At 44.6% G+C, this 14,486-nt stretch overlaps 1 protein-coding gene across 1 annotated transcript; it reads left to right on the forward strand.

The window, feature by feature from the left end:
- Positions 1-159: 159 nt before the first annotated feature.
- ROR2 (receptor tyrosine kinase-like orphan receptor 2) lies at positions 160-9,015 on the forward strand (the record flags this gene model as incomplete). Its single annotated transcript, XM_010161739.1, has 6 exons — positions 160-235; positions 498-530; positions 1,362-1,676; positions 3,370-3,615; positions 5,329-5,531; positions 7,212-9,015. Coding segments are annotated over 6 exons (2,316 nt in total), but the record flags the coding sequence as incomplete, so codon positions are not given.
- Between the last annotated feature and the right edge of the window lie 5,471 nt (positions 9,016-14,486).

Below are 14,486 nucleotides of genomic sequence, written 5' to 3' on the forward strand. Positions count from 1 at the left end.
GCCCGCCGGGCCGCCGAGCTGCTCTGCGCGCTCTCGGCCTCCGCGGGACCCCTGCCCGTAAAGAAACGAAAAACCCCTGGGATGCAGTCCTGCTGGCTTTTGCACCTGTCAGGAGAGCAAGGGCATGACTGTGAGTTGCGCGCTCTTCGCTCATGCCAGTCTGAATTCCGTAACGCCGTCACAAAGATCGGTCTGCTGTTTCAGACGGCCAGCGGCGACGGCTTCGCTCCTCCGGGTTTGGTTTTTCCCTGTTAGTCTTTGGGACAGGCACATATCACAGCTGTCATTGGCATCGTGCTTGCATGCCATGTTCCCTGCGTGACTGACAAACGGTTATATTCCTGTGTTAATATTCCTATATTAAACGAAGGTGTAAGCAGTACACGAGGCTGCAGTCAGGGCTTCCTGCTCCATGTGTGGCGTTTAGGAAGAGACGGGAGACCCTCTGATAGCTGGTGGCAGCAGGAAGCAGGTGGAAGTAGGTGGCTGAAAGGAAGGAGCTGGACGAGAGGGAAAGAATCGACTTACGGGTTGTAAATAGACTACTGAATGACTCGAACTGCTCATTTCCTCTCTTTTTACAGTGTTTGTGTGTGGAACGTGCGGTAGAGCAAGCCTCACTCACAAATTGTGCTTTCCAGTGTGGGAATGAACATTCATTTAGAGCTTGATTCATCCCCAGACACATGATGCACATTTGTCTTTTCTTTTTCAAGAAAACTCTCAGACAAATATTTGTGTGTCAGTGCTGAGAGCTGAAGGGGAGGATTAAGGTCCTAATTCACTCTGCGTTTCATCTTAATGTGATCGCTACGCCGAGATTGATTACATTCATTTTTCCCCAAACTACTGCCTGTTAGGCTTCTCATGCCTACTTAATAGCATTATCTCCCCAAATGCCAATGGCACACTTTCTTTTGCTCATCAAGACTTGAAAAACACTTGTCTTATTTATTAATCATAATGTCTACAGGAAGAAGCTGCTAGGTGATCCTTCTTCAGATTTTACCTAATTAGGAATTTTGGAACTACGTGTCAGCAGTCTGGCAGGTGTATCTTGCCTGCACTCTTTGTCCTCTCAAGTTAGTATTAGTGAAGTGCTAACAGTTTGCTCAATACTGGTCACTTGGGTGACTTCCTAAGAACTGAAGTCCTACAGACGCTGTGGAGACATCAGGGTTGCTGGGTTTGCGTTCTGCATTTGTCAGCTCTCCTTTACAGCAGAAATTACCTCATTTCCCTTTTGCTCCGTAGGCTTTCAGACCCTCAAGAACTTGTAAAAAGCAAATGACATGAAAATTATGTTGTTTCTCATGCTTTTTGTGAATTAATATTTAAGCAGTATTTTTGTCCCTTTCCAGCTGCATTTACCATGATTGGCACTTCCACGCACTTGTCTGATCAGTGCTCACAGTTTGCTATACCATCCTTCTGCCACTTTGTGTTTCCTCTGTGCGACGAGCGCTCTCGCACCCCTAAGCCGCGGGAGCTGTGCCGGGATGAATGTGAAGTTCTGGAGAACGATCTCTGTAGGCAGGAGTACAACATCGCTAGGTCAAACCCTCTCATCTTGATGCAGCTACAGTTGCCTAAGTGTGAGGATCTCCCACGGCCTGACACCTTGGAAGCTGCCAACTGCATAAGGATCGGGATCCCTGTGGAGAGACTCAGCCGATGTAAGTCTGGGTGTTTAATGACTGGGAAAAAAGTAGGGCTTGTTGCTTCCTCAGGTTGGGTCTGACAGACAATATTTCATCAGTTGCTCTTTTTGTATAGAGACTACAGCTATATTGGATGCTACTACTTTTTATCATGTTAATACTGACCATAATCTTGCACTGTTGTAAGGTATAGTTAGGATGGTGAGGAAGTTTCAAGGACGCTGCTTAGAATGGTAAAGGGTTATATCAACCACCCTGGGCTATAAAACTGTGTTCACACAACCAATTTGCCTCAGATTTGCGAGGGGCCATAATACGTTGCAGGCTTCCCTACCCACATGCCTTGGCTCCTTCCTTGTCTCTCTGGATCAGTCCCCCCTTACAGCTATTTGTGAGTTCTGTTTACCTATCAATAAACTTCACATAGGCTGCGGATCTTCACTGGAAAAAAGTCTGTTAAGAAATCAAAACATTTAGTGTTCATTCTTTCTATTTGGAAATCCACAACAATATTAATCCTGTAAATTGAGCATTGTCTTTCTTCACCCACACAGGATGGGTGAAGACATTGGTCTTGCTTCTGCGAATTTATAGTTGTATGCAGGAGTAGAAGGGCTGTTCCATTGTCAATAATCATGTGCTGACAATTTTTCTGTCTACTCCATTTCCTAGCAATTAATCACCACCCCCTACAGTGTTCAACAAGGTAGCTCTAAAAGACTAAAGATGTTCAAAGTTCAAAGTGGGATAATAAGACTATTCTGAATATCCATAGTCTTAACTCACAGTTTGTGCTAGTAAGGCAATAATCCAGTGTAGCTGAGAAGCAGAAATAACCGAGGAAGCAGTGACAGAGACAAATCAGTCAGGGAAGAGCTATCAAGCAAAAGGAATGAGAATAGAAACAACAAAAAAATCTGGCAAAAGTCATCCTGAGAACCAGCAGTGCTCCCTCTGGTACAATAGCTGTGGGGTGAGTAACCTGGTGGTTGGAGAAAGGGCCCTGAGAGAGCTGCATTCTGGAGGGCTGCAGAGAGGGACTTAGAAAAATGGAAAAGGTAATGTTCCAAACCTACAGAAAAATGCATGATTAAGGTCAGCTGGAACATATGGGAGACAAGCACTCAAGAAGGGTGAAGAGAGGACAGCAGCGACAGAGAGACAATAAAAATAGGTGTCCAGCAGATATGAAAGTGGTGTATCTAAAGAGATGAAAAGCCTGAATCACTTCTCTAAAGAAGAAGGAAACATGTGCAAGAGGTGTTAGAAAGTGCAGCACTGATTTCTCTAGGAAGTGAGCAGTGTGGGGAAGACAGGAAGATTATGAGAAATAAAAATGGTGGGAAGTTTACTCTCTTGGCATCTGAAGACTTCCTGAGGAGAAACTCCTATCTCTGATTCAGTTTAACTTACCTTGTCTTGCATCTAAAGGTCCATACATCCTCCTTAGTGTCAGCTTGCAATCAGAGTTAACAAATATTGTTGTACGGCCATGGAGCTGAGACACTCCAGGGCAGAATCCAGAAATAACTGGGTGTAAGAGTGCAGATACTCGTAGAACTGAAATTTCAAAACTCACAGCTTTCATTTCAATCGTGAAAATTTGAGTACTTTATGCATACAAGGTCTATGCACTTCAATCGTTTTGGTCTTGCTGGCCCTTGATTGTTCTGTAATCTACAATATTTTGTCCAACCCTGTGTTGCAGATCATCAGTGCTACAATGGTTCTGGAGCAGACTACAGAGGGACGGTCAGCGTTACAAAGTCTGGCCATACTTGCCAACTCTGGGACTCCCAGAGTCCCCACAGCCACGATCTGACAAGCACACAGTTTCCAGAGCTAGGTGGAGGACATGCGTATTGCCGAAATCCTGGAGGTCAGATGGATGGGCCCTGGTGTTTTACAAAGAATAAAAACGTACGCATGGAACTGTGTGACATACCTTCTTGTAGTATGTATTCTCTTTCTTTTTTCCCCTATTACTGTCCCGAATGCTGTGTAATTTTGAATGTTCCCTATTTTTACAAGTACAATTCACTTAAGAAGGTTATGCTTTCCCATATTTCACTTACTGGTATGCAGTGCTGTTGTTTTGTGTTGTAGGTATTTAATATTTCCTGGGCAGCAGAGCTTGCAATTGAGATGCAGTGACACTTTTTAATTATGTATTGGGTGCTTAAGCTGAGACTAATTAACGATACCATTGCAGTTTGTATTCTAATTTGGCGAACGCCAGATTTGACGTAATTATCCACTGTATGTGTTTGGTTCGCTCACAGTACTCAGCGTTGCACTGTTTTCGCACTACATGTCACCTTGCAGGCAGCAAGGATTTTCAGATCCTGTAGAGGGAGATACAGCCCCATGCTTGTCTGGAAGGAGATGGTGAAGTGCAGAAACAAAGATGTCATAAAGCAGATGATCTTATCAGAAAAGCCCTATGCTGTCTGCTAGTGGCACCGTACTGTACAACCTATAGCAAAAATAAAAATCACAGCTGGATACTGTCCCACTCACTTCCCTGTGTTGGAACAGCCTTCGCTCTAGAGCTGTCACAGTGGTAAGAGTCTTTGGACACGACACAGCAACTTAGTATTGTGCTTCTCGAGGAAGAAAAGCGTGTTTCCTGCAGCAGCAGATATATCATAGAAGCCATGAAAGTAATTTTGTACAGATAGCCTGGATATTTAAGGGCGCTCAAAACTGATACGAAATTTCTTGGTTACTTCACTTTTTACAGTAACATAGTTTGACATTTATAATAAATTTCTGTGTTGCATGTAACATGGTGTAAAGATAATGCTGGGATGTGGTTGTGGTGAAAGCAGTAGCCACAGAGAGCAAAACCACGGTTGCAGAAAACATCCCAGGCAGTTCCAATGAACATTTTGGACATCACTATGCTTTCCTAGAGTCTCTAAGTGTCAAGAAAAAAGCATTTTAAGAAGGTTCCACAACAGTTTTATTAAGTATATTGATGGCTTTTTCACATCTGTCTCACTGTAACGTAAAGGCACTTTAATTCAGTTAAGTACAGAACAAATAATATCTCTGAAGTTAGATTTATTTTATTCTGGGCAGGAGTATTAGCAATGGGGGTAAAAAGTGGGCAAAATACTGATGGGATCGCTGAAGTTGGACAAGCATGCCAGACTGCAGTGTTGTGCTGCAGTTTGTCACATTGAGTTCACTGCTTTATGTACTGTGATGAAGACTACTCACTTGGTTTTTATCCCCTGAACAAGATGTGCAATAACACTCTCTCTGGTCTATGTTCTGCAGTTTCCACAGCCAGAAGCCTCAAAAATAAAATGAAATAAATCACGGACTGTTACAGTCAACACATGAAATGTGGGGGTCCTAGTTTATCTTCATACTGCTAGTTGCTATGTCCATTCAAACTTCTTTAAAATATTTAATGGAGAAGGGGGAAAGGGTAATGTGACTCCTATTTTCAAGCTATAGGAATTTACTTTTTGATTAACATATACTGTTGATAATCACACTGTAGTTTTTTTGGTTTGGTTTGGTTGGGTTTTTTTGTTGGGGTTTTTCTTGAGTGTTTTTGTTTTGCTTTTCTTTGTTTTGTTTGTTATTGGGTTTTTTTACTATCAAATGCATTAAAGTACTTGTTATAAACAGTGAACACTTCTGTGCCCGACAGGTCCACGTGACAACAGTAAAATGGGAATCCTTTACATCCTGGTTCCCAGCATAGCCATCCCCCTGGTTATCGCCTGCCTGTTTTTCCTGGTCTGCATGTGCAGAAACAAGCAGAAGGCCTCCGCTGCTACCCCACAGCGCCGCCAGCTGATGGCATCTCCTAGCCAGGACATGGAAATGCCACTCATTAATCAACACAAACAGGTATTCTTTCCAAAATTCGCTTAGGCCACATATTTCCAAAGTGTCGTGATTTTCCAGTGTCTCAGGCTGTCGGCACTGGAATTGAGCCGTGTTGTAAGGGACCTAATTTTCATACTGTGCCGGCCACCTACTTCAGTGAAAAACCTGTCTGGCGCTCACTGGCTGTATTGAGAAATCCTGGCCTCGGGCAACAGCTTTCAGGACTAGGTACTTTATGGTATTTGCCCTTAGCTGTCAACCCCCATTCTGCCTGTTGTCTCAGTGACTGGAAATGTTATTTCTGATCCAGTCTTCAGCCTGCAGCTCATTTTTGCTCCTGGTAACGGCGCGGCCGGTTTAAAGCAGGATGCGTGGCGAGGTTTCTTGTCTAATCTGTCTGCCCAGTCCGCTAGTATCCTGAACCACCAATGAGCACGCAGCTGAGCCGGGGTGCAACATGTTTCTGAGGCTGTGTATCACAAAGGGTGGTGAAATGCAAACGGCTTTGAACTGCTGTCTGCAGATCTCGGCTCCTGCATATGATTTTCTGGGTCAGCTAACTGATCTTCATGCTCAAATCCTGTTCAGAGCTGATGTTGAATTTTTAATCACAGCATTTAGAAGATGGAAGGTCTAAGAAACAAAGCTTAATTTGCAACAGTTGGCCACATCTGTTCAGGAAACTGTAGAATATTTGTGGGCTATTACCAATTGTAACGAATTGCATTGATTTTCTACAATAAGGGGGAGGTTTAATGGCTGAGCCTGGGCTGTGGTGGAAACTGGCTGGTCCAGTCGACGGCCTGTTGGCCACTAAAATCAGAGCTTGTTCTCAAATCACCTGTTAAAGCTCCTTTGCAGCCTGCCCTGCTCCCTCATGCTGTGGTGCCCTCTGTGTGAAGCTGTGCCAGCTGCACGCAGCTCGGTCGGGGATGCCTCCCACCCGTGCTGGAGGATGGTCCCATTAGATCACTGTCACAAACCTCCTTGCTTTCCCTGCCAGCTGCAGGAGGGAGTCTTTGGGAATTTCTCACTCTTGGCCTTGCCACTTTTTCCTTCATGTACAGAGGAAATTACTTCTTCCTTCTGCTCCTCTTCCACCCCACTCTTTGTCAGAGCTAGTGCAGGGTTTCTCAGCAGGGCTACTGTGTACTGTTCCCGCAGGCAAGGGCCATTCTGTAGTGCGATGGAGGAAAAAGGGTGTATCTGTTACTGCAGAACCAAAAGAGAGAGGTTTTGTTCCTCCTTCTGCTGGAGGGGATGATTCAGTTCACCCCGAGGCTGCCACCTCCTCAGCCCGTGCCCACAGCTTTTCTGACAGATCTCCAGGGGCACCTCTGGGCAGATCTGTGGGGCAAGTGCAGCCGCACTTAATAGACATCATCGTTTGCCAGGTTTACTCTGACATGATTATTCATTTAGCTTGTAGAAAATAGAGTTGCTCCTTTGTAAAAGTAATTACACTCATCATCTTGCAGCATAGTTCAGTTTACACTTCTGTTAATAATATAACTCATTTCAAGATCAACTGCAAAATCAGTACACTGATGTGAATATACAAAAAGCTGAAAAGTCATTTTAGACCAGTCTGTCTTCCTTTTGGAGCATCTAAACACTGGGAACTTTTCTTTAATGAGAGATTCTTGTGTTTGGAAAATATTGTGATTTTTTTACTGACTTACTTTCTTTACTTCATTTCAGGCTAAACTTAAAGAAATCAATCTCTCCACTGTGCGGTTTATGGAGGAACTAGGAGAGGAGAGATTTGGCAAAGTCTACAAAGGGCATCTTTTTGGTACAGCACCAGGTGAACAGACACAAGCTGTTGCTATCAAGACGCTTAAAGACAAAGCAGAACTGGCTCTTCGTGAAGAATTCAAACACGAGGCAATGATGAGATCACGGTTACAGCACCCAAACATTGTTTGTTTGCTGGGAATAGTGACAAAGGAACAACCCATAAGCATGATTTTTAGTTATTGTTCCCACAGTGACCTCCATGAGTTCTTGGTGATGAGGTCTCCCCATTCGGATGTTGGCAGCACTGACGACGACAAGACAGTAAAATCCACTCTGGAACCAGCAGACTTCTTCCACATCGTGACTCAGATAGCTGCAGGAATGGAGTATCTTTCAAGCCACCACGTTGTCCACAAGGACTTGGCCACTAGAAATATACTGGTGTTTGATAAGCTGAATGTGAAAATATCCGATTTAGGCCTTTTCAGGGAAGTTTACGCTGCTGATTACTACAAACTGATGGGAAATTCCCTTCTTCCCATCCGGTGGATGTCCCCTGAGGCTATTATATATGGCAAGTTTTCGATTGATTCGGATATATGGTCATATGGAGTTGTGTTGTGGGAAGTTTTCAGCTATGGCCTGCAGCCTTACTGTGGTTATTCGAACCAGGATGTCATCGAGATGATTAGGAACCGACAGGTTTTGCCATGTCCTGACGACTGCCCTACATGGATATACACTTTGATGTTGGAGTGTTGGAATGAATTTCCCAACAGAAGACCGAGATTTAAAGATATACACAACAGACTAAGAACATGGGGAAACCTTTCTAATTACAACAGCTCAGCACAGACCTCTGGGGCGAGCAACACCACGCAGACAAGTTCCCTCAGCACAAGCCCCGTTAGCAACATCAGCAATGCTAGGTACATTGGACCAAAGCAGAAAACTCCAGCTTTCCCTCAGCCGCAGTTCATCCAAATGAAAGGGCAGATGAGGCCTATGGTCCCACCTCCTCAGCTCTACATTCCAGTCAATGGTTACCAGCCGATGCCTGCCTATGGTGCTTACTTGCCAAATTTTTACCCTGTCCAAATTCCAATGCAAATGGCTCCTCAGCAATTGCCTCCCCAGATCATTCCCAAACCAGGCTCCCACCACAGTGGGAGCGGATCCACCAGCACCGGCTATGTAACAACAGCGCCCTCGAACACGTCAGTGGCTGACAGGGCTGCTCTGCTCTCGGAGGGCACGGATGACACGCACAATGGAACCGAAGACATCGCCCAGAATCCCGTCCAGGAGGAGGAGGAAGAGGAGGGCTCTGTGCCTGAAACAGAATTGCTGGGCGATAATGACACACTTCAGATGGACGAAGCAGAAATTCAGTCAGAAGCCTAAGGAACTTGGCCTCGTTACCAAGAATTTCACATCACTTCCATGCATGGAGAGTGTAAATCCTTAGGCTTAATAGCAGTGATTTTGATCTGACTAAAAGAAACAAAACTGAAAAACCTACACCCATGTAAAGTGCAGCAGTAATGATATGCCAGGTTTATTGACCATTGCCACCATCAGATTTTGCAAATATGATGGTATAGAATTGCTGGGTTTGATCTTTTTTACTGTCCTACAGCTCTTGAGGGAAGCTGCTTTTCAGTTATGTACTGTTGCTGTGCAACGTATTGCAGAGTAGCATTGCACATCATGTATATCATGATATGTGAGTGTAATGTTAGTGAATTGTGCTTAAACCAATAACACAAAAAGGAATCCAGCTATGGTTGCAGAATTGCTCTGAGCATAAAGAAGTGCCCTGGATATGATGGACAGCATGGTTTATAGTATTTATCTCTTTGATATAATGGACACGGGATCGAAAAAAATAAGAAGTTGAGAATACTGTTCCATGTTTGTGTTATGGTAACAAGGAAAGTAGAGAGACTGAACATAAAACTGGCTGTGATGCGTCAGACCACGGGTCTGTCCAGCCCAGTAACATGTCTCAAAAGGCCGTCGATAATGTCTGCCCAGGGAAGACTGCAAGGGCGATTTCCCTTGTAGAATTTCTCCAGGGTATTTACCCAGCCTCCAGCAATTTGTGGCTTAGGGACTTCCCAAGCCAGAAGTGGAATGTTTTTCTGTTTAATAGCCCACGATGGAATTTTCTACCATGAATTTATCCAAATGATTTGAACCCACATAAACTTATAGCATCCACAACATCCTGTGGAATAACATGAGAGGAGAGAAGATGGCTTTCTTTCATCATTCCCAATGAATGACTGTGACAGAAGCTTCCAAATGAGATCATCTGACTGCATTTGTGGATGAAAATATTCCTTCTCTGCTGTGTGTTTTCAGCAGCAAGCAGCCTTAATACACTGTTAACCAAAAATGGGGATATTGTAGGGGATATTGTAGGTGTGCACTAACTTAACAATCCAACTTTAATTGCATATTGGTTATCAAGTATAGAAAAGGGCTCCACATGTATGTTCCTACATTGCAGAAGTGTTGGGTTTTGTGCGGGGTTATAGACTTACTTGATTTACCGCAATTACTGCTGGATTGCATGTGAAACCATGCTTTTTTTTTTCCTGCCTCTTCAGCGAAAATGAATCTTTGAACTTTAGAAGACCAAAATAAGCAATACTGTACAAAGTGCTCGTTTTGTGCTTCTGTTTGCAGGATGAATCATGTACAGACCTTTAAATGTAATTTATGTTTTACTACATTTTATATACTTATTTCCATTGAAATATTTGAATTTTTGAATGGATGACTTTATAACTTAACCATTTACAATATTCACACGTGGTGCAGTTTATTGTATTGCTGTTTCATTTTGTTACACATGCAGACAGGTCCGTACATTTCATGACCCTTTCAGTAACACAAGCAATACACATTCTCATTGTAGCATTGTAGCCAACGCACACTATAGCTATAAGTTGTACATCCAACATGAGGTATTCAATAAAGTGATGCAAAAAGTATGATTAAGTATGTTATCTTTATAGTTCCTACGGCTGCTGGGTTTTTATGGTACTCGGTGGAAATAGAAATGGCCACAGTTCCTTAGGTTACAGCTTTCATACCTAAACGACAATTTTTTATTTTATTACGTTGGAACCCACTTGTACATCGTGTGTCATTGTGATCTACACCCTGTGTTCATGGTATGGCATCGTTACTTATTTCCAGCATTTCACCTGGATTTGGAAATGCACTGGTAGGAATAAAATATGAAAGCCTTATTACTTGTGTTAACATAATGCAGCTTTGGGCGCTATTACTAAATAAAGGATAAGTAAATAATAAAAAGAAAGTTGTAGTTTATTTATTTTAAGTTCTTTGTTTCTTCTAGGTGTCACATACTCAAACCAGTGAACCTCATTAATAACTACATTAGCTTCCTCTGCTAACTTACTGCCTGAAAAATGGAGAGTAGGCGATCCTGTTGCACCACAGATGCATCAGTGAGGGAAGAGGTACAGTAAACGAACGAGTGGCGGTCCATGGAAGCATCTGCACAGCACTGGCTGAACTTCAGCCCATTTCTGACAGCCAAAGAGCGTTACAACTTCGGGTGCTTTGGGTGTAGTTTGGGAAACTCTTAATTCCTTTCTTCAAGCCTTGTAAATTCAAGCCTATACATCACTTTAGTCAGAAAAAATAGGACAGACGCCTTGATTCCATGACTTTCCTGTCCTGACTAAGATGTGGATGCGCTCTCGTGACGGTAGAGGAGTGGTGCACCATTCTCTTGGCCATCCTTGGTGATACAGACAGTACCGCAGAAGGGATTTCTCCTCTCTGCTGATGTGGATGCGCTTCCCCGAGCTGCCACGATGGGAGCCATGCAAACACCTCATCAGGTGAGCACCTCTGCACGCGTGGTTCCCGCTACCAACACATTAGCGGCTACTGTAAGTCCTATGGTTTGGCAGTAACTTGTTGCTCTGCAACTCCCCAGGCTGCTCTCTCTGAGATGTCTGCTGCAACGACCCAGCCAGAGTCAGAATCTGACTTTCCTCCTCCAGTTCTGGAAGCAAGGCCAAGGAAGAGCAGGGAAGGGATGTGTTGGTAAGTGGATGGGACAAGTTTGTAAAGTGGGAATAGGGGAGGGAAGGTTTGGGTCCGGGCCCCAGCAAAGCCAGCACAATGCTTGTCACTAGAACATGCACAGTTACCTTTTTCCTGCCAGGGCTGGCGAAGCTGAAGTTTGTCCTGGTGGTGTAACAACTTTTACAGGCAACAGACACGTCTTGGATGGCCAGGAGATGGCAAGGTGTTTTTGGGAAGACTCTGGGATGTTTCAAAACTTTTCTCTTGCTTCTTGCTCGTTCCCTACTCTGCTTCAGCCAATATGATCTTCCAAAGAAGACAGGGACTGACCTTTGGATAGAGCACTGGTAGTGCCCCCAGAGCCCACTGATGAGGCTGTGACCGACAGGGACTGCCTCTTCCCCACCTCCGCTGGGCCTGGTGCATGCCCTCCCCCTGCCCAGGCCCAACTGGTTTAGCTGTCCTCACTCAAGCCCAGCTCTCTGAGAGGGTGCTGGTGTCTGACCTTCGCTCAGACTGTTGTGAAAGTTGGAGAAAAAGGTGGAAGGAGCCCCCATGGCATCAGCACCTTCCCTGATGTGCAGCCTATGCCTGCAGAGCACGAAAGTGCTCCTGAGGTTCACCTCAGGGCAGGGCAAAGCACCCCTGTGCTGAACAGGTCCCTGGCAGGGCTGGAGATAGCCCAGGATCGGCAAGTCGGATGTATTTACGAGTCCTAGTGGGATGTATTCACTGTCCTTATTCACGAGTCCTGGTGAACAAGAGGCGAGGGGCGAGAAGATGAAACCCGAGGCAGGCGGGCTTTGGGTGTAGCACAGCTGCCAGTGCCAAGGCAAAGTCTTGACCCACGACAGGACTTTCTTAGGGTTTAAGTGTCCCAGAGCATGAAGAACCAAAGGTCTGTAGGACCCAACAGTGCCTTGGCCAACCAGGCATCTGCCTGTGCCTGAAAACAAGTGTGAGTCTGTTTGCAAAAACATATGGGGTAGATGGGGAACGGATTTGCAATTGCAAGGCAAGGAAGATCGGGGATGGTTCGCAGTCTGAGCAGGAAAACTAAGTGACTGTAAATGTGCACACTTCCTCCACTGTGCTAGTGCGGCCTGGCAAGAAGACCAATTTATTAGTATTTTCTGAGTTTTGTGTTACTGCAGGGTGTTTTCATTTATTTTACCCATTAGGATTATGGGGAAGACAGAACTATAAACAGTGCAGTATAAGCAGCTGTGTAAGAACAGAGGATTCACCCACAGTACATACTGGAAAGTACAAATAGGCCTTATTATTACATGTTTTCATAGGCAGCTTCATTCCTTCTCCTTCATCTAAATGTCAGTGCTCTCAGTTTCATCTGATGATATCCCCAAAGGCTGATCCAGAAGGACATGCTCCCTGTGGAGATATGAATCCTTTGCTTCCTGTATCTGCCATGGCTATGAGCATCGTAGTAAGTCAAAGGGAAATTTCTTCACAGTAACAGCACCTCAAACTTTTATTAGAGATATGAATTTGAATTTGTTTATCACTTGTTATCTAAGGAGTTCATGAGATGTCACTTGCTTCTGTGTTCAGAGAAACAATTTCACTTTGGCCACGTGGGAACGAAGGGAAGAGGTCTGATGCCTTTTGGGAGAGAGCTCATGGACACTTGCTGAATTGGAGAACTCTCAAAAGATGTCAGACCTTGAGGTGTTTGTCAAAAAAAAAAGGTAAGGATGAAACACCCAGCTACAAGCACAGTTGTACCTTCAAATAAAGCCACGCTCTACTGTTCCTAAGTCATAGTTTGACCCTGCATAGACAATAACTCTCTGTTTCTAGACAGGCAAACTCTACTGCAAACCGTTGTCAAAAACATTTCAGTTACCCAAAATACAAAATAAAAATCCACTAGCAAAGCCATCCTCTGTTTGATGAAAGGGACTAACTTAATGTTTTAAGGTACAATGTATGTTACTATTATATAAATAAATCTACTAAATGTTATTGAAATGGCAGGAGTCATGTTTTGGGGATTTTCTCAGACACTGGGAAAGGGGTATTAGAAGATTAGAAGTGTAGTGACATATAGCATGAACAATGATATGGCCCAGTGAACGAGGTTTAGTTCTGTCTTATTAGAAAACTGAATTTTGTTCTCATTTTTTCAAAAGTGACCTTGGTAATCTTTCAGTTTTGCCCAGCTTGCAGCTATGACAGGTTGTTGGCTCCTTCAATTAGTAAGATGAGGTCTGAGCAATGTAGGGACTGTGGAGCAATACTAAATGTGCTCAGTTGGCAAGATAAACCAAGTCTTTTATGTCCTGGTCAGGCAGAATTTTCTCTAGACCAAAAGGTACTGTATCTACTGTGATAAAACATAGGAGAGTTGGTTTGGCAGGGTTTCCTGTCCAGAAAAATGCTGTAAAAACATTTTGCACCTAATATCCCTGTCTTGCCCTATGTTTGATGTTGTGGAGTTAGTTGTAGCGTCTGGACTCTGTAGCCACTGCTCCTCCTTGATAGATACGCTGGGGGGGAGCTCCAAACACTGTCTTCCCACTGCAGAAGGCTGAGCCCCCTGGCTTGCTCCATGACCTCAAGTAGGAGGCAACCCCTGTGTGTGGACATGGATGCCTGGTTTTGGAAGAAAAAGTATCCTGGAATATAAGGTGATAGCTCCGTGTTCAGGGTCAAATGAAATACGTGTGCGCGTGCACGTACGCAGCTACGCACACAGAGGTGAAACCGCACGGGGCGATGCATAGACAGGTAACTGCAGTTTGTGAGGGGGTGCTTCTCCCTTCGCCCACTCTGCAACGTGCAGGTGCTCCAGGGCTGCGTGAGGGGTTTTGTAGCTCCGAATCCAAACCCAGTTCCGTTCCTCCTAGTGCAAGGCCAAGTCCTCTTGCTTCTAGTCGGTCGCAGTACTCCGGGCTGTGCCAGGAGGGGACTCACGGGCTGAGCCTGGCCCAAGGGATCCCCTAGCAGCACCCGCGGGGTGCTGCCACTGTAGACGACTTGCAGAGGGTGTTGTTGCTATCACAGTTACACTCCCATTCTCCCTCAGACACCCATGATGAGGGTCTCTGTGCTGCCCCTGACCCAGGCCCCGTCCAGTTGCTTTAAATAAAAAAATATGGCTCTAAATCTTAGCTGAATACTGTGAGATTGCACAAGCAG

Source organism: Eurypyga helias, unplaced genomic scaffold, assembly GCF_000690775.1.
Source record: "Eurypyga helias isolate BGI_N326 unplaced genomic scaffold, ASM69077v1 scaffold38251, whole genome shotgun sequence".
NCBI classification, from domain to species: domain Eukaryota; kingdom Metazoa; phylum Chordata; class Aves; order Eurypygiformes; family Eurypygidae; genus Eurypyga; species Eurypyga helias.